This window comes from Chelonia mydas, chromosome 18, assembly GCF_015237465.2.
Source record: "Chelonia mydas isolate rCheMyd1 chromosome 18, rCheMyd1.pri.v2, whole genome shotgun sequence".
NCBI lineage: Eukaryota > Metazoa > Chordata > Testudines > Cheloniidae > Chelonia > Chelonia mydas.
This window is the reverse complement of record NC_051258.2, coordinates 12,465,098-12,484,623: the sequence shown is the minus strand read 5'-3', so window position 1 is coordinate 12,484,623 and position 19,526 is coordinate 12,465,098. Positions and strand designations below refer to the sequence as shown.

Genomic DNA, 19,526 nt, shown 5'->3' with positions numbered 1-19,526 from the left:
AAAACCACATTTTGTTCTTGCTTTGCAGGTTCTGCAGCAATGTTTAACTAGCAAGTAATGTTTCCACATCTGTACTGACAATCATGCTACCATGCAAAGAATCACTATGAATGCAAGTTAAAATTGTAGCTGCTAAACAAAAACACATGCTCATGTCAACTTCATCCAAAAACACATGGGGGGAGGGGGGAAAGGGAAGGGAAATAAATGTTTGCCAAATAGAAAAGGGCTTAAATAATAAAATCCCCCACCCCATTTTCAGCCTTCTTAGAAGGTGTCAGAAGGAATTCAGATTAATACAAATAAATATTGAACACTGTGATTGAGAGGAACAAAAATAAATCTCGTACTGGATATAGAAATCTTGGGTATCAAACATCTGCAAAAGAAATTGTGCTTACTAAAGGACCAGCATGATAGTACAACTCTTCAGTTTGTTGGTTTATGTTCTGCAATGCTCAGTTTAAGTCTATGATATTGTGGTGAGAGACACTGCCTTGCAACATTCAACAGCAACCCCTCCAGTTAACTCAGGAGGAAAATGCAGTTCTCAAGGGAGTCCCATCCATTTCATCTCTGGCAAAAGGACAGTGCTGCAAGCAAAGGCCTGGAGAAATACAAGCAGGCAGCCTCAGAGCTCCAGCAGATATACAGAGTAAAATCACTCCACACAAGAGATTTAATCTTTAATCTTAATTGAAAATATAGTTTCAAAAACTAAGATTTAAATACAAAGACAGCAGGAAGATTTGGGGTGTTAGGATGATGCTGAGAGACTGGGTTTCAATCTCTAGAACCACTCAAATTTTAGTCGTGGAGGGGGTATGAAATTTTGCAGTTGGAAAGCTGAGGGATTGGAATGGGATCAGAATATCTGTGAAAGATGAACAGACTATCAAAAGCAATATGCAGACTCTGAGGTCTGCTAAAATGAACATCAAGACCTATTGATGCAATAGGTAAATATTGACCTTAGTTTTACCTTAGTAAATAAACAGTTACCTTGATGAACAATAAAGCCTGATGGCCACCAAAAAACAAAGGCCATATATGTATTGTTGCACATGTGCTGAATAACAAGCCACAGGTTGAAGCTGGAAATAATTTCTATGGCTGAAGGTATTTCACAACTGTGAATTCTTCCTTTTCAACTAATAAGGAGAGAGAGTTAAAGATACAGCAAAATTATTATTCACCTCTGATAGATAGGCAAGAAGCAGACATTTGCATATCATCCAGTTGGCTCATCGGAAGTACAAATAATCATTTTCACTGAATTTAGTTGCCTTCAGGATGCATTTGTTTTACACTGATGACCTGCATAGTTAACATTGCTCCAGACCTCCCTATTATTTTTGTGGTAGAATCTGACATGATTGTTTTTATCAGTTCATGTATGAGAATTTTCTTCTGCAGCTACTATTTTTCTACCCTGCAGGAAGCCTGGCAGCAAGCTCGGGCTGGGGAGAACGCTAACTAAAACAAGGAACACAACACTGAACAGAAGAGACACTAACATCAACATTTTCAGGAGTGCCCCCTGATTTATGTGCCACTTTGGGCCTGATTTTCAGGAGGAGACATGGATTCTCATTACTTTTGAAGTTGTAGGTGCTTAGCCCTTATATCTGAACCTAACATGTCTCAAATGGAGCACCAAAAGTTGAGGCACCCAGAACTAATTGCCACTTTTGAATATTTTGGCCTTATTTGTGCAAAATGCTGCCACCTCTGACACAACAGAGTATTACATGTTAATCACTCTGAGGACCAGAAGCAAGAGAAAGCCTCATAGCCACACGCAGCACAGCACAGGCTTCCCTACTGACAGTTCCAAAAAAACAAAGATCTGTGATTTCATCATTCTTTATTATTGGATGACCTCAGACAACAGCGGTTCTGAAAAAATTGAACTTGACATGGTCTGCTAGGATTCAAAATCTTGACACTTTGCTTACTAAATTTGTAAATGGAGTTTTGTGGAACAGGTAGAAAACCAGAATTTATTCATGCATGCAAGATTTTTCTCTACATTTTGATATAGGTATACATGCATTCACTTACACTCCAAATATCTGGCAATTAACCACATAACTTATATGTCTGTGTCTATCCAAGTATCAGGAAGAAAGGAGTGCACTGCACTGAAAGCCCTTATTAGCTAACTATGAAGATAGTTGTATTTTAAGCCAAATCAGACAACCAAATGTATCCTGGGCTGATCTGATTTCATTGTCCTAATGCTTCAAAACTATGTAGCTTGGAAATTTGGAGTAGTTTAAAAATCTCACACCAGCTCTTTAAAAGTGTTGATTAAAATGACAATTTTGGTGGGCCAAGCAAAGTGCCATTTCTCCCATCCATAATGCTGTACTTTCCCTCAAAGGAAGAACTGTGAGTTTTGACCTCCCTCTTATTAATTCACTCATTGCCTTTGCTCAAAGGCATATGTTGAGCTTTCTCCTCCTTCCAATCCATTTTTTCCTAAAGTAGCATAGGCCAATCTATACAGAGCTAGAAAGAGTTTTTGAGCAGATTGTCACTACAGATCAATTTTTAGCATGAAGCAGTAAGACATACACCATGAATATTTAAAGCACTCAAATATAACTTTAGATTACACAACAAATTTATAAAAAATATTTAAACATTCACAGGAAAACAAATGGCCATGAGAATGTGTAAAGAAGATGCCAGTTTGTAGCTCTAGACAACTCAAGCTGTCTCATACCCAAAAATGCCCTTCTAAAGAGAAGACTACAATATATTTTCTGTACGTGAAATTTACTTTCATTGGGCCTAATCCAGCACGCACTGCTGGAGGTTAAAAACCTTCCAAAGGGCCTAACTGCCTAGGAATCACTGGGTTTACCCTTTTATAGCTTCTCCCAGCATGCCTGTGTGGTAACTGCCCCTTTAAATTTGGAAGAAAATCAGCTGCAGTGCTAAAGCAATTATTTTGCCTCCGCCTACTATAGCTAGCCCTTCTCTCCCTTCTACCTAATAAGTGCATAGCTCCTTTTATGTTGCTTTCTTACAGTTAAAAAAAAAAAAGTATCCTCTTTCCATTTATCTATAGTTTTTACACAAATGAAATGTTAAGGATTACCCAGGGTCCAGAGTAACATACATATTTGTGAGTAAAATTACTGACCTATGTAAGAAGATACGGTATGTAAACATACTGAACAAATTAAATCTTGATGTGGAATTACATTAAAATAAGTTTGGAGATGCTGTTACTCTTTAGTGAGTCAAATAAATTACTAGTGTATGTTAAAGTTTTGTAAACTCATGATTTTAGTGAGTCTTGGGATAGCTGATATTTTTATTAAAGCTACAACTTCTGGAGTCATGTGACTAAGTGAGACTCTCAGCTTTAATTTTAAAAGTAAATTTATAGTCTTCATAGTTACAGAAAAAAGCCTGAAAATGTGAACCCTAAGGACTCAAAAACCAGAAGTGTATTAGGTTTTAAAATCTCATGAGTTTGAGCCAAGCAAGTCTTTTGGGGACCTGACTCATGAGTTGGCCATGCTGATGGCAATAGGTATATCTAAGAGACTGGGTCATGAATAGCTGGCCTAAAAATACAGCTCCTCTCTCCATATAACTCTTCCAGGATTAGGGTTAAGGTAGAAGGGCTTGTGGGGGAGAGGAGATGGAGAACAGCTCCCCCTCCTTTGCTAACAGCAGAATTGAAGCTACCCTTCTCTTGCTGGCCTGGGAGCAGTTCTTCCTTCTCCTTGCCCAGCACAGCCAGAGTGGTACCTCCTTTTTAACAGCCAACCAGCAACCCCCAAACTATCATGTAGGATTTTATGACTCCTCTTTTCCCTTCAGCAAGGAAGCTGATCAAGAAAACCTTCCTCCAGTGTGCAATTAGAAACCCTGATCTTGCCGTGAGACGGGGCTTTGTCTGGGACTGCAAAAACTGGGGCTGTGGCCTGGAGTGATGGAGATGGGCCTGCTGCCAGATGATCTGAGTTAGTCTCAGCGGCTGGGACACGGAAGGAGAACTTCCCCCCGGGGGAAGTGGCCTGCCCCCCTAATTCATTACCCTTATCGTGGGGCGAGCACCCTAAATTAGGGGTGGCAGCAGGTTGTGTTGCAACCAGATGCCATGGCAGAACTAGGCCTCAAGCCACAGCTCTACCAGGCAGGGTCCCAGACCCGAATCCCCTTCCCCAGCTCCCTCCCCCGGGACAGCCGCCTTACCCTCCCACCCCCCCTTCCTTAGCTCCCTCCCCCGGGACAGCCGCCCAACCCTCCCACCCCCCCCTTCCCCAGCTCCCTCCCCCAGGACAGCCGCCCAACCCTCCCACCCCCCCCTTCCCCAGCTCCCTCCCCCGGGACAGCCGCCCGACCCTTCCACCCCCCCCCCTCCTCCAGCTCCCTCCCCCGGGACAGCCGCCCGACCCTTCCACCCCCCCCCCCCAGCTCCCTCCCCCGGGACAGCCGCTTCCCCTCCCCTTCCCCAGCTCCCACCCCCGGGACAGCCGCCCGACCCTCCCCCCCCTTCTCCAGCTCCCTCTCCCGGGACAGCCGCCTGACCCTCCCACCCCCGGGACAGCCGCCCGACTCTCTCCCCTTCCCCCCCCTTCTCCAGCTACCTCTCCCGGGACAGCCGCCCGACCCTCCCAACCCCTTCCCGGGACAGCCGCCCGACCCTCCCTCCCCCGGGACAGCCGCTCTACCCTCCCACCCCCCCCTTCCCCAGCTCCCTCCCCCGGGACAGCCGCCCGACCCTCCCTCCCCCGGGACAGCCACTCGACCCTCCCTCCCCCCCCTTCCCCAGCTCCCTCCTCCGGGACAGCCGCCCGACCCTCCCACCCCCCCCCTTCCCCAGCTCCCTCCCCCGGGACAGCCGCCCGACTCTCCCACCCCCCCCTTCGGGACAGCCGCCCGACCCTCCCACCCCCCCCCCCTTCCCCAGCTCCCTCCCCCGGGACAGCCGCCCGACTCTCCCCCAGCTCCCTCTCCCCCACCGCGGCCGACCCCCCTTCTTTCCCTCGGTCTTCCCTAGCCCTGGGCCCTGCGGCGGTACCCCACTGTTACCGACCGCCGCCTCAGCCGCAAGGGGGCGTAGGCCCGGGCCGGTGCTCTTCCGCAGCCGGGCGGGAGAGGGGACGAGCAAACGCCCCCTCGCTTTTCTTCATAGGCGAGGGGGGAAAGGAGAATAATTTCTTTCGAACGCTGATTGGCCAAAGACAAGAAGGGGCGGACTCTTAACGCCGTTTCGCAGTGGGATTGGTCAAGGAGGCAGCGCAGCTCCTCTCTTCCCCCCCCCCCCCCCCACGAGTTGGACGAGCCCATTCTTCTGTTTCGGGCTGTAATTGGAGGAGTGGCGCGATGTGATTGGGCGCTCAGCCCAGGTCGCCGCGCTGGGATTGGGCGAAGGGGCGTCGCCGCGCTGGGATTGGCGGCGGGTAGCGTTGCTCGGTGATGAGGGCGGGGTGCTGCTGGACTGAGGGATCGCCGCCGTCAGTTCGCCAGCGGTGCTCTGAGGCCGCGTAGCTGCTGCTGTCTCCTCTCGGGGGTTCCTTCTCCATCCCGATCCGGGGGTGCCCTGGGCTCCGTGCCTGTCCCGGGGCACCGTGATGGGGCTGGGCGGCCCTTTTCTTCTCCTCCTTTCCCTGCTTCTGCGCGTCTCCGCCGGCGCCGCCTTCTCCTGCTGACCGCGCCGCGGACCCCGCTGGACCCCCATTGTCCGCGGCCTGCGGCCCCGCCCCGAGGTGAGCGCTGAGGGGAGCTCCTGGGGGCGATGGGGAAGCCGCCCGTGGCAGGCGGGAACAGCCCGGGGACGGGGAAGCCGCCCGATGGGGGGGGTCGCGAGGCGGCGGCCGGGGGGGGGAGAGAATCTAGGTGGGGGGAGGTAGGCGCCATAATGCGGCGGGGATGGGCGGGGGCCGCTGGGTAGCGTTGGCAGGGGTTCGGGGGAGCCCCCCCACCCCGGCGGCCCTGGCAGGGGAGATTCCGCGGAGCTGTCAGTGCAGCGGCCCAAGGGCGTGGAGCTCGCTTGCAGCCTTTCCTCCTCCCTGCTGCGCCGGCCAGACCCGGCGCCCCAGTCTCCCCTTTCCCCCGGGAGACGCTCGGTGCCAGAGCCTCTGCTGTCTCCCCGCTCCCCAGATCCTCGCTTCTCCCCAAAGTGCGGGTCGAGCCGCAACTCCGCATCCTCATCTTCCAGGGTGCCTGGGGGGAGGCTGTATTTGCTCCCCCCAGGGCTGTGAGTGAAGAAAGGTCCCAGAGCATCTGCTGAGGAGGGGGTGGGGACCAGAAGGGAAGGGGTTTTACTGCGTTTTGGGACCCGTCCATAGTGCTTGCATCGTCTGTATTCAGAACAGCGTAATTACCAGGGCAGCCATATTGGGATGATGAACGGACAATCCTCTAGGAACTAAATCGGGAGGGAGGGGGCAGGAGACAGAGAATGCAGAGGCTTGGCAGCTGTGGGGTCACTGACTGAATACAGCCGCTAAATCCAGGATGCGGATTAGTACTGCCAGTCACTGGTGTCGGGTTGAATTTTACCTTTTTTTTTTCTCTCTTTTTTTTTTTTTTTTCAAAATGCAGAATCAAGCTTAGGAGTGAAGTTATGTTCATAGTCCATTATTCAGTGTGTTTCAACTAATAGTTCTTCTCTTCAGTGCTGTGTGCTGATCAGTTGATTGCAATCCTATATTTATTTCCTTTTGCATTCCTGTATGTGGGAAGTCCTTGTAATGACAAGGCTTTTGACACTGTATCCAGGTGCCTGTATTCAGTATTTTAGCTGGCTTCAGCGCTTTCATTTAAACTGGAATAAAAAAATCAAAGTAATTTGGCAGCCTGCACTGCAGCAATCCAGCTGATGTCTCAGGCTGTTATTTTTGTCTGATAGTTGGTGGAGTACCCAAAATTGGAGTCCTTATGGTTCTCTTGTTCATGGAGTCTTATTGCTTTGAACAGCTGCTGTGCTAACTTTCCACAGGCTAATCTCTCTGCTTGCCCCTGTTATCTTTTTGATGATGGTGCAGTGATTAGGTTACAGTTACCTAGGAGTCCATTTTTAATTTAAAAAGTAACACACTGTGCTGAGAAAATCCTAAGAGATGTAGAACTCAGAATTTGTTTTCAGTTATTGTGTAATTGCCAGTTGGCTTAATCAGAGGTGATACAATAGTTTGTCATTTCTCAAATATCTATCCTATATAGAGATCCTGAGCTCCATTTGCTACTTGAAGATGGAAGTCTGGCTATAAGACCATCAACTTGGTTTTATGCCGTGTAACTGGTTTTTCAGCTTGTCACTATTTATTTATTCACCCAAGTCCCTAATATCGTTGTTCTCAAGTTCCATTCTGCCCTTAGTTTCCATTTAATTAAAATAGATGTTCTTTTTTGGGGACAAAATAAAAATTGGTGACTGCAACCAAAGCCTGAATCCTTGTGTTCCTGAAGATACTATTGTGACTAGTAACTTACAAAATCGCTTTAGATAGCTGAAAAGGTCATTTAAAGGGAAACTCTCAATTAGTTATAGGCCTCACGTCTAGATCTTGTATTTTTAAGTGGTTGTACAAAACCCCAAAATATATAGAATTTTTTGAGTCTTTAAGCTTTAGCAAAAAAGAAGAAAAATTTAAATGCGCTCATGTTTTTAACCCAAACATTGTACTAGTAACAGTGTATTAGAAGCCCAGAGGACACTGACCAGTGTGTTGTATTTGTCACCTTGCGTAATGTGAAAAATGGTAAAAAGTAAATACTTTTAAAACTTGCTTGTTAATGACAAATTTAGATATTTAAATGATCGGGGGTGGAATTAGTAGTAGTTTGAAATATGTTAATATGAATACGATAGGAGGCAGCAATCAGGTTTATTTCTTTCTTGACAAATACCTAATTAGATGCTCAGGTGTTGCTCACCTTTAAGTTTGAGAACCAGGTGATGGTTCATCTTAAAGACATAATAAAAGCATTGACAGTGCAATTCATGATTTAGGGAGAGGCAATTGTTGAATTAGTTCTAAGTGGCTCACAGGATCTGGTCCAAGAGGTGAATATGACTGAAATGCTTAGTAATAGCGAACATAATGTAATTAAATTTAACATCCTTCTAACAGGGCAAATACCAAAGATGCCCATCTCAGTAGCATTTAACTCCAAAAAGGGGAACTACACAAAAATGTGAAGCTAGTTAAACAGAAACTAAAAAAGAAGAGTCACAAGATTGAAACACACCTGCAAACTGCATGGAAACTTCACACAACGCACAGTCAACCTGTGGAAGTAGTGGGATGTTGTGAAGGCCACAAGTATAACTGGGTTTAAAAACAGAAGCGGAGAAGTTTGTGGAGGATAGGTTCGTCAATGGCTATTAGCCAAGATGGTCGGGGATGCAACCCTTTGCTTTGGGTATCCCTCAGTCTCTGACTGCCATAAACTGGAACTCGATAACAGAGGAAGATGGATCACTCAGAAATTGCTCTGTTTTGTTCATTCCCTCTGAAGCATCTGGCCACTATTGCAAGACTGGATTCTGGGCTAGATGGACCATGGGTCTGACCCAGAATAGCCATATTCTTATTTTCTTATGAAAGTATTCAATCTTTTACTTCACTTTTGTCCCAGTTTGAAACCATGCAGAACAAATGCCTAAGAATAGACCATTAACAAACTCTTTCCAAGTCATTGGGAAAATGATTCATTCTGGGATGAATCTATTGGTAACTTTCTATGCAGTATAAGGAACAAAATCTGAGCTTGTGAATCTTATTGGCCTAAACACCTATCAAAGTCTATGAACTCCGGCTGCTGTTTTCTTGCAAGATGCATCTCTTGTGACAACTCCGTAGGGAGGCTGTGTTCTGTAGTGGTAAGAATATCAGGAGCTAGAGTATCAGGGGTCTATTTCTAGTTCACCGCTGGCAGTGATGTGATACCATGGGTAAGTAACTTAACCTCGCTATGCTTCAGTATGTTAGAAAGGCATGAACCCATCTTAAATGTTTTTAGGTCTGATTAAAATTGTTGTATAAGTACAAACAATTAACTCTAATTTCAGCAAAATTTGAAGCTAATGGAGTCTTAGGCTACATGCTGTATCAATGTATTGGAAAGCGACCTTGTTCAGTGAGACAGTAATGAACGTGTATGGAATCCACTTGTAACCGTATGCAAACAACTTTAATTTGTTTTTTTAGCTGTGAAAAGTAGCAGAGCTGAGATTGAGGTAAAATGAAGTGCAGTGTAACTACAACTGTAGGAAAAGAGTCTGAAAACATGGAAAATTTATCATCAAAAACAGCTCATTGGTGTGTCCTATGGACTGTTTTGTTATTTTAGTGATCCAGTTGTGTCTGAACTTCATTTTCTTGATTTTCTGCCATTAGAACAGGGTATACTTCAGCCTATAGTTCAGTTATGATGTCCTGCATATGAGAGGCATCCTGTCTGTGTGTAGAGCCTTTTAACATGAATAAGGTGTATCTATTTATAAAATTAGTTGATTGTAGTTGAATGTGGTATCTGAAAATATGGCTTGACTAGTAAGAATGAAAAACCCAGTATTGTTTTGAGGCCCTTTGGTGTCCCTGGAAAGCTATGATTAAACTCATCTGCTGCTGTTGGAGAGAGCATTGCAAAAGTACGCTCGGGAGTGAGCAGTACCTGGCTTTTTGTATTCCAATTGTGGATGGTTGTGTGCTGATCGGGCCTCACTCCCCATACTCCTTCAAATCATCTCATGTGGGATCCTCCAGAGGTTCAGAGATATCCAGCTGCTTCCATTTTTCATGAATTTTGTTGTCTGCAGCATTGCTGCTGGAAGTATAGAGGGAACTCATTCTTATGGGGGGAGCTATTGAAAAGAACAGAGTATGAAATGTATTTTGTATGTTTGGCTTGGAGCATGCAAAGCTGGCTTGATAGTGATTATCCTGGGTTTTGGAGGAAGGGAATTGATTTCTCTTAGACACTCCAGCAGGAAACTTCCTTATTTAAAAAAAATTCTGATCCACCAATAAGCAATGTCATTACTAAAGAGAAACTTGTCAGAAAGCATTTTGTCCTTGTGGTGTTTTTTTTTTTTTTTTTTTTTTTTTTTTTCTGCAAAAGGGCCAGCAGATGACTGATAAATGGTTGAACTGTTTTCTTGAGGTTTTGATAGAATTAGGTACTCGGGGGTGGGAGGGAAGAAACATGACCCAAATCATTTTATGTTCTAAAGAATTAATGAGTGGAAAAGTTCAAATAAAGTAAAATACTTGCCCTGCAGTACAAATGAGGGCTTCTAGAACTTCCGTTACACCATTCTGCTGTTGTGATGCTTGTAAATGTGTCACAAAGGGAGAAAAGCAGGCCAGTCTGGCAGCCAGATTCTGTACCAAGGAAGGTTCTAAATGAATAGTATTGTGAGTGGTAGCATTGTCCTCATTTCTGGAACTGCACATCCCACACTTCATAAAGTTAAAGCTTGCACGTTTTGCAGTCTTTTGATCTTCTTTACCATTTTTATTAGGGAGAGAGGGCTGGTGTTTTTATAATTGTCACTTCCCCCATTTAAACCCAATTTCAGTGAAGAATCCAGTGGTCTCTGTGTAAATCAAGATTCCTGATGATCCAATACAGCCTCTTACCATCCAGGTGTGCTTCTATCACAGGCACTCCCTGGGGGACAGTGACAGTGAGAACTAAAAAGAAAAGGAGTACTTGGGGCACCTTAGGGTATGTCTACACTATGAAATTAGGTCGACTTATAGAAGTCGGTTTTTTAGAAATCGGTTTTATATATTCAAGTGTGTGTGTCCCCACAGAAAATGCTCTAAGTGCATTAAGTGCATTAACTCGGCGGAGTGCTTCCACAGTACCGAGGCTAGAGTCAACTTCCGGAGTGTTGCACTGTGGGTAGCTATCCCACAGTTCCCGCAGTCTCCGCTGCCCACTGGAATTCTGGGTTGCGATCCCAATGCCTGATGGGGCTAAAACATTGTCGCGGGTGGTTCTGGGTACATATCGTCAGGCCCCCGTTCCCTCCCTCCCTCCCTCCCTCCATGAAAGCAAGGGCAGACAATCGTTTCGCGCCTTTTTTTCCCGAGTTACCTGTGCAGTCGCCATACCACGGCAAGCATGGAGCCCGCTCAGCTCACTGTCACCGTATGTCTCCTGGGTGCTGGCAGACGCGGTACTGCATTGCTACACAGCAGCAGCAACCCATTGCCTTGTGGCAGCAGACGGTGCAATAGGACTGGTAGCCGTCATCGTCATGTCCGAGGTGCTCCTGGTCGCCTGTGTGAGGTCGATCGGGAGCGCCTGGGCAGACATGGGCACAGGGACTAAATTTGGAGTGACCTGATCAGGTCATTCTCTTTAGTCCTGCAGTCAGTCCTATTGAACCATCTTATGGTGATCAGGCAGGCGATACGGATTGCTAGCAGTCCTATTGTACCATCTTCTGCTGAGCAGCCATGAGATGTGGATGGCTAGCAGTCCTATTGTACCATCTTCTGCTGAGCAGCCATGAGATGTGGATGGCATGCAGTCCTTCTGCACCGTCTGCTGCCAGCCAAAGATGTAAAAGATAGATGGAGTCTATCAAAACAAGAAATAGACCATATTTGTTTTGTACTCATTTGCAAAACCCCTCCCCCGCGCAGCCCCCTCCCCCCCCGTCTAGGGGACTCATTCCTCTAGGTCACCCTGCAGTCACTCACAGAGAAGATGCAGTGAGGTAAATCTAGCCATGTATCAATCAGAGGCCAGACTAACCTCCTTGTTCCAATAAGAACAATAACTTAGGTGCACCATTTCTTATTGGAACCCTCCGTGAAGTCCTGCCTGAAATACTCCTTGATGTAAAGCCACCCCCTTTGTTGATTTTAACTCCCTGTAAGCCAACCCTGTAAGCCGTGTCGTCAGTCGCCCCTCCCTGCGTCAGAGCAACGGCAAACAATCGTGCATCTGAGTTGAGAGTGCTGTCCAGAGCAGTCACAATGGAGCACTCTGGGATAGCTCCTGGAGGCCAATACCGTTGAATTGGGTCCACAGTACCCCAAATTCGACCCGGCAAGGCCGATTTAAGCGCTAATCCACTTGTCAGGGGTGGAGTAAGGAAATCGATTTTAAGAGCCCTTTAAGTCGAAATAAAGGGCTTCATCGTGTGGACGGGTGCAGGTTTACATTGATTTAACGCTGCTAAATTCGACCTAAAGTCCTAGTGTAGACCAGGGCTTAGAGACTAACCAGTTTATTTGAGCATAAGCTTTCGTGAGCTACAGCTCTTCAGCATAGGCCACCCATGGGTTTCAGTAGGTCTCCTAGCTTGCTGCCCAGCAGTGCATGCATCTACTGTCCGATAATGTCATTCTGTACCAAAAAATCACATCTTTGTTTCTTTGTGTTTGTAACACTTTACATTCAATAAAGTGACTTGTTTCAAGTTTAAAAAAACAAACAAAACAAAACACTGGAGACCTGTGACTAAATGGTGCCTCACTCATATCCCTATGCCTGCTGCAGGGAGATTTCTTATGCTGTAGAAAGTTACAAAATAGCATTTAAGTAGAGGATACAAAAGTACTTTTTGCAGCCTAATAGTAGGACATGTAACTTTTCTGACACTGGAAAAGCTTTCAATACGTTTGCTCTTGGTTCCTGTTTCACAGACTGTGACTCAATAATTAACATGGAAGAAAGTGAAGCTATACCACGGTTGGCAAATGCGTGATTTATTTATGCTTTAACCAGCTGCATCTCAATGGGCAATAATTTGCAAAGAGTACTTTCACTAAAATTTTACACATTGCTGCAAAATGTCTACTAAAATTCAGTCTTGTGCAGGGCTCTGAAGTTCCAGGGATAGGAGAAGGGACAGTTATTTGACTGCTTCAGTAACGCGGTCGGAAGGAAAAATAAGCAATAATGCAAACCAAGGATTTTTGTGAAATTAAACAACTTCAAAAGTTTAGGGAATTTACCTTCTAAAAAAATCCTCTTAGCTGATGGCCCTGCTTGCTTACTTCGGATTTGCTAGGACTTGTAGTTAGCTACTTAACAAAATGTCAAAAATATTTCAAGTTCTTTATCAGGATGGGTGGGGGGAGTAGAAAGAAAAGAACCACTCAGCAAAGTGCCTCGTAAAATTTCAGGTAGCACATTCCCAGCAGAAAGCTTTCTGTCTGCTTTGTGAAATCTAGTTCTGTTGTGTGAGAATGTACCATATGACTATTTTAGGTAATCACCTTTCTCCTCTATTGGGCCACATGGATCCATTGTCTATTAAGTTTGTATCAGGTTAATCTAGGGAATGCTGAATCTTTCCCTAAATTGGATTTCATGACCAATTCAGCGAATTGCTTCTATTCAGGCAAGTTGCTATCTTCAGCAGCAATATGCAGCTTCACTTGAACATTAGTTTGACATAATGTATTTTTCCTTAGAGTATATTGGTGTCTGCGGGGATCATATCACTTTAGGAGGTGAAGGGGTGTGTGTGTGTTTTTTTTTTTTTTTTTAAGTCATCTGATAAGGGTAAGGAATGGTGATGAAGTCCTATGTTTGTTGCTACCTGCCATGCAGGGAATGTTCTGTAGTGTTGGACTGCAGTGAATAACCATCTGGGGAGGGTAATCTATATGTGCAATACAGAATCTGCATCACTCTGCAGATCATCATAGGCCATTCAGAGTTGATCTGGTTGGATTGGCCTTTACTCTGTGGAAGAGCTTTTCCTGAAACTTGGTTTAAATTCTGTTTGTCTTAGCAGCAATTGAGAAGGAGGTATCAACCCTGTGCATATCTGTGACTTGTCACGTTCTGTCACCTTAGTTACATTGTTATGCAGTTGCATGTCATTGTTACGATTTTAGTTGTCTACTGTAATCAATCACCTGGTTAGCTACCTTGATAAACTCTTGAGAGGAGGAAAATTCTTGTTAAAAGAAAAGGAGTACTTGTGGCACCTTAGAGACTAACCAATTTATTTGAGCATAAGCTTTCGTGAGCTACAGCTCACTTCATCGGATGCTACTCTGAAACCATCCTTGTTAAGTTTGAGTAACATCCGTGTTAGTCTGTATTTGCAAAAAGAAAAGGAGTACTTGTGGCACCTTAGAGACTCACCAATTTATTTGAGCATAAGCTTTCGTAGTTCACGAAAGCTTATGCTCAAATAAATTGGGAGTCTCTAAGGTGCCACAAGTACTCCTTTTCTTTTTGCATCCTTGTTAAATAACTTGTCCTGTTTTCTGGGATGAGACAACCTTTCCCTCTCTGTGATGCAATGTCATCCTCTGTCATTAGTGAGGTGAAGTAATGCAATTTTAATTAAATCTGTCTGTGCCATGTAAAAATATCATAGAATGAATTAGGCCATGCCTAAGACTTTTTTTCTTTTTTTTAAAACCAGCTGGTGAATCACTTTTGTACTTCCCGGTCCAAGCCTGGAATAAAAATGCTCTCTTTCATTGGAGATTCAGAGTTTAGTTAACTATGGGATCAATTTCTGGGTGCTCTGACCCATATATCCACACTACAGAGCTATATCCAGCACAGACCCAGCCTTGGCAGAAGGAATTTGGACTTTACCTGTTTAATAAAATAGTATTTAAGGAGAGATGTCGAAGGTTCCAGGGTGTACTGGTTCCGGCCTGCACAGTTATCTGGAGTGGACTTGCCTCCTGGTTTAGAACTGGATGCAGTGCACTGTTTTGTGCACTAAAAATGCTCAATCATTTGGATTTGACGGGACTTGACCATAAATATTTTTATTGTGATTTGAGCAGATGAGGATATTGGTTAACATCTGATGAGGTAGAAATTTTAGTTGGAAATACCTTTTGAAGGCAAGTCTCTTTGTCTCTCTGTAGTGTCTGCTTGAAGGACACTAGATGTACAAGCAGTAACCTAAGATTTTAATTTACTTTGAACAGAGAAAATCCCTGGGTATTCGCGGTGTTCTCTAATTTTCTGTGTGCCAGTGAAAAGAGCAAACGGCACAAAGACCTGGGGTCCTTTTCTCTGATGCTATGGGCAGAGCAAGAGATGCCAGTAGTGCTAGTCTCCACTCCTTTCTGGGAAGGGAGGCAAGGAGTGAAAACACTTATTTGTTCACTTCAAGAGCAGCATGCATTGGGTGACATGGGCATTGACTAAGAGCATGATGGGGATATCTCTAGCTTTGGATTCTTTGAATAGACATAAAAATTTTTAATGTGTTATGTGTTAATCTGAGGCAAGATTACAGATTAATGTAATCTGTCTTGAATGTATTTTTAAAGTAACTGAATCTCACTTTCTCTTTAGAAAACTCCAGGAGATCATAAAAAGGAAAAAAAACCTTTGCATCTGATTTCTGGACTCAACACTATAGGACATCAAAATGTCAGGAGCTTCTGTGAAGGTGGCTGTCCGGGTCAGGCCCTTCAATTCCAGAGAGACCAGCAAAGAATCCAAATGCATCATCCAGATGCAAGGCAACTCAACCAGTAAGTTCATTCTGACCTCCTAATGAAATCTACCTCGCCCTGTTCCCCTCCTTTGATCCAAGTAAACTGACTACAGTGAACATTACAGCATCTGGAATTACTCTTTTAGGGAAGCTTCTTCCTCTTGCAAGGCTCTTATGGATGACTTCGTTATTTTTCTATTTGATTAGAGAAGGCTGAATCCTGGGTATCTTGATTTTTGCGGCAGGTAATGTTAGCTGGTGGTGAACTGAGAGCTCTGGGGGAGGAATATGATGTTGAAGTGAATGTTAGGGCTTGTCCACATGGTTAGAAATCACACCCCCATAGCACAAATTACTCCAAGTGCCCTAATGTTTGTCATTAATTGGTTCATGTAGGCCCTGGTGGTGCACACTAAAGGTTCCTTAGTGTGCTTTAATATAGTACTGTTTGAGTCATTTAATCAAATGAGGTGTTACTTGGAGTTGGGATAGGTTTAGCCTCTGGGACCATCTTCCCCCGGAGTTCTCCTTTATGGTCCGTTGACTGAGGAGGCCCAGAGTTGGTGGGACAGGTAGTTGGTAGACAAAGCGGGAGCTTTTCACAAAATGTAAACTAAAACAAAAACCTAAACCCACCCTTTTTTATGTAGCTTTTAATTTTCAGCCAACTTCCTCTGATACTGACTGCTTTCCTATTCCTTGGGGCAGACAGCCCAACACTACATTATTGGGTAACCAGAAGTAAATACAGGTTTCAGAGTAACAGCCGTGTTAGTCTGTATTCGTAAAAAGAAAAGGAGTACTTGTGGCACCTTAGAGACTAACCAGTTTATTTGAGCATGAGCTTTCGTGAGCTACAGCTCACTTCATCGGATGCATAGCATATCGTGGAAACTAGTTTCCACGATATGCTATGCATCCGATGAAGTGAGCTGTAGTTCACGAAAGCTCATGCTCAAATAAACTGGTTAGTCTCTAAGGTGCCACAAGTACTCCTTTTCTTTTTTCAGAAGTAAATATACACCATTTACTTGGATGTTATTTGCTTGTGTTTAGGTAACTGGTAATATTCAGCAACTGGGGCTCTTTCTCCTTTTGAGCTGAGCTTCTCCTTCAGACTGATCCTGCATTGACATGTTAAATCTGTTTGACATCTGTCTATTCTTATGATAATGGTTGTGACATCACCAAAAGAGATGGGCCATGCACAAGACAGCCTTAATCTCAGCACAAATACTTCTAACTACTGGCATGATGGAAGATCTTGGAAAGATGAAATTCAAGTTTTCTGTCTAGTAGATTTGAAATTCCCCCTAAAAACAAAATGAAAACTGGGACTTAAAATATTGTAGATGCAGTTTACTTCCCAATAAGTGTTTTAATGTTTAAATACATACTTTATCTAAAGATGGCCTGCCAGATTACAGCTCAGTGCAATTTAGAATGGGAGAACTAAAAGCCCTATGAGATGGCATTTATAATGGGAATGCTACACAGGTATGGAGTTAGAAGACCTTAACTCAAGCCTCTCTTTTAACCCTGAAATGAGGTCTGTGTGGGTTTGGTTTTTTGTTGTTTTCCCTCCCTTCTTGCTGGGTTGGTATCTTGACAGCAGTAATTTTCAAGTTAAAGGACAGGCTTGAGTTAAGATCTTCCAACTCCAGGTCTGTGTGGAAATGTCTTGCTTATGGTCCAGTGACAAGGGTGTCTGGGTTCCAGCCTAAGTTGATATAACTTACATTGCTCAGGGGTGTGAAAAATCCCCCCCCCCACCCCCGTTCCCCCAAACAACACAAATTTTGCACTGTCCACACCAGCACTATATTGGCAGGAGATGCTCTCCCACTGATATAGCTTCCGCTTCTCACTGAGGTGGAGTAATTATGCCAACATGAGAGCGGTCTTCCATCAGCACAGCATGTCTTCACCAGAAGTGCCACAGCTGTGCTGATGTAGCATTGTAGTGTAGATTTGCCCTGGGTCTCATACAAGTTGGCTGAGATGATCAGGTTTAAATGACCAAGGCCATTTAAAGACTGGGGGAAGGGAGTCTTAAATTGCAATGGCTCTGGAGTCATTGCAGTTTGAATCGGGGGTGGGGGGGAAAGAGAATTAGCTTTCATTCTTCACAGTAGAAGGAAAATATGTCAGGAATCTAGAGGGGTGGGGGAAAAGGAGTTTTCTTAAATGAAAAGAACAGGTTTTCAAGATGATAAAATGTGGGGAAAAGAAATGGGAGGGAGGAATGACATGTCTTGCTGCGTTTACTCACTAAAGAGTCTATAGGAGGCTTTGGTCTGACCGTATCCATTTTAAAGTTAGGATTTTCCTCTTGTGTGCAGATGGCCTAGACATTAGATCTGCGGACACAGATTTAGGACTTCTGGGTTCTATTCCTGGCTGTCATTGACTCATTTTGACTTTGTGCAAGTCACTTAACCTGTCCAAGACTGCTTACACTGACATAAAATAATTGTAAAAGTTAGGCTTGGCCTGTACTGTCTTAAAAAATGAATTCAGAAAAGGGCATAAGCTTAGTTTAAATTCCAATTTCTCTCTGGCTAGTATCCAAAGAGGAGCTCTGTGTAAGCTTGAAAGCTTCTCTCTCACCAGCAGAAGTTGGTCCAATAAAAACTACTACCCCACACATCTTGTCTCTCTAGGGACCGAAGAATGCCATACATGTCCTGTAGTTTTGGTAAGAATCTCTCCTGGTACCTGATTTTTGAACTTACAGTAGTAGAACCTCAGTAACGAACACTTTAGGAATGCAGGTTGTTTGTAACTCTGAACAAAACGTTATGGTGGTTCTTTCAAAAGTTTACAACTGAACATTGACTTAATATAGCTCTGAAATTTTATTATGCAGAAGAAAAATGCTGTTTCTAACCATCTTTATTTAAATGAAACAAGCACAGGAACAGTTTCCATACTTGTCAAATCTTTTTTTTAAACTTTCCTTTTATTTTTTTAGTAGTTTACACTTAACACAGTACTGTACTGTATTTGCTTTTTTTTGTCTCTGCTGCTGCCAAATTGCATTCTTCTAGTTTCAAATGTGGTGTGTTATTGACTGACTGGTCAGTTCGTAACTCTGAGGTTCTCCTGTATTTCTCACATGGTCCCTCCCTACTTATGCTAGTTGGGCAAGCCAGTGATAGGCAGTACAATTTAAATTGTGTTCAAGCTTGATTTTTAAACATCTCATTAAATGGTGCAGACAGGAGTCTATCTAAGGGCTTGTCTACACTGATACTTTACAGCTCTGCAACTTTCTCACTCAGGGGTGTGAAAAAACACCCCCCTGAGCACAGCAAGTTACAGTGCTGTAAAGCGCCAGTGTAAACAGTGCCCCAGTGCTGGGAGCCGCGCTCCCAGTGCTCTAGGCTAATCCCCTCGTGGAGGTGGAGTACGAGGAACGCTGTTCCTCTGGGAGAGCTCTCTCCCAGTGCTGGCACACGACTACACTCGCACTTCAAAGCTCTGCTGTGGGAGCGCTCCCACGGCAGCACTTTAAAGTTTCGAGTGTAGCCATGCCCAAAACATTCTAATTGCAACCAGGGTTGTTCTTTGCTATAGTGCCTTTGTAACTGCAGGGTTTATAGGCTGGCTTCTTTGGCTGTTAAACTTTCTGCCAGTCAGTGCCCAGCAGTGTTGTTGGGGTTGCTATTGAGCGAGAGAATCCCAGTGAGATTAAGTGTAACCTCATGGGCAGCGGATGAACCCCAGGCTCGGGGAGGCTAGCCCCTTGCCCGGACCATCTCTTCTGCTCGAAGCCCCACCCCTGCTGCAGGAGCACAGAGTTCCCCACTGGTCACAGCAGCCAGTCCCCCGCCTCCAACCCTCCCGGGGCCAGGAGTGGCCCCTCTCTCCTGGCCGGCTGCAGCAGGTCCATGCTGGAGCTGGCGGGGAGGCAACCTTCTCCCCTGGCCGGGGCCCTGAGCCCCTGTGTGGGGCGTAATAGGCAGCTGCGTGGCCGGGCAGCTTAGAGGGAATTTAGATCCACAGTAGGAGTTGTGTTAATATAACTATCTTAGTACCCTCTCCTCTCCCACCCCCAAAATATCACACCTCTTTTTGAAAGTTATAATAAATCTTC

General features: G+C 44.7%; 1 protein-coding gene across 19 annotated transcripts in view; it reads left to right on the top strand.

Annotated features, from left to right (window-relative positions):
- Nucleotides 1–5,443: 5,443 nt before the first annotated feature.
- The window catches only part of KIF1B (kinesin family member 1B), a 147,873-nt gene continuing 133,790 nt past the window's right edge, over nt 5,444–19,526 (top strand). For 18 of the 19 annotated variants that reach the window (XM_037881079.2, XM_043531768.1, XM_043531771.1 and 15 more), the window contains exons 1-2: nt 5,459–5,735; nt 15,283–15,464. In XM_037881079.2, coding sequence (XP_037737007.1) covers nt 15,359–15,464 — 106 coding nt within the window. In that variant the 5' untranslated portion in view covers nt 5,459–5,735; nt 15,283–15,358. Of the gene's footprint in view, nt 5,736–15,282; nt 15,465–19,526 lie in introns of all 19 variants that reach the window. The other variant, XM_037881082.2, reaches the window with a different exon arrangement.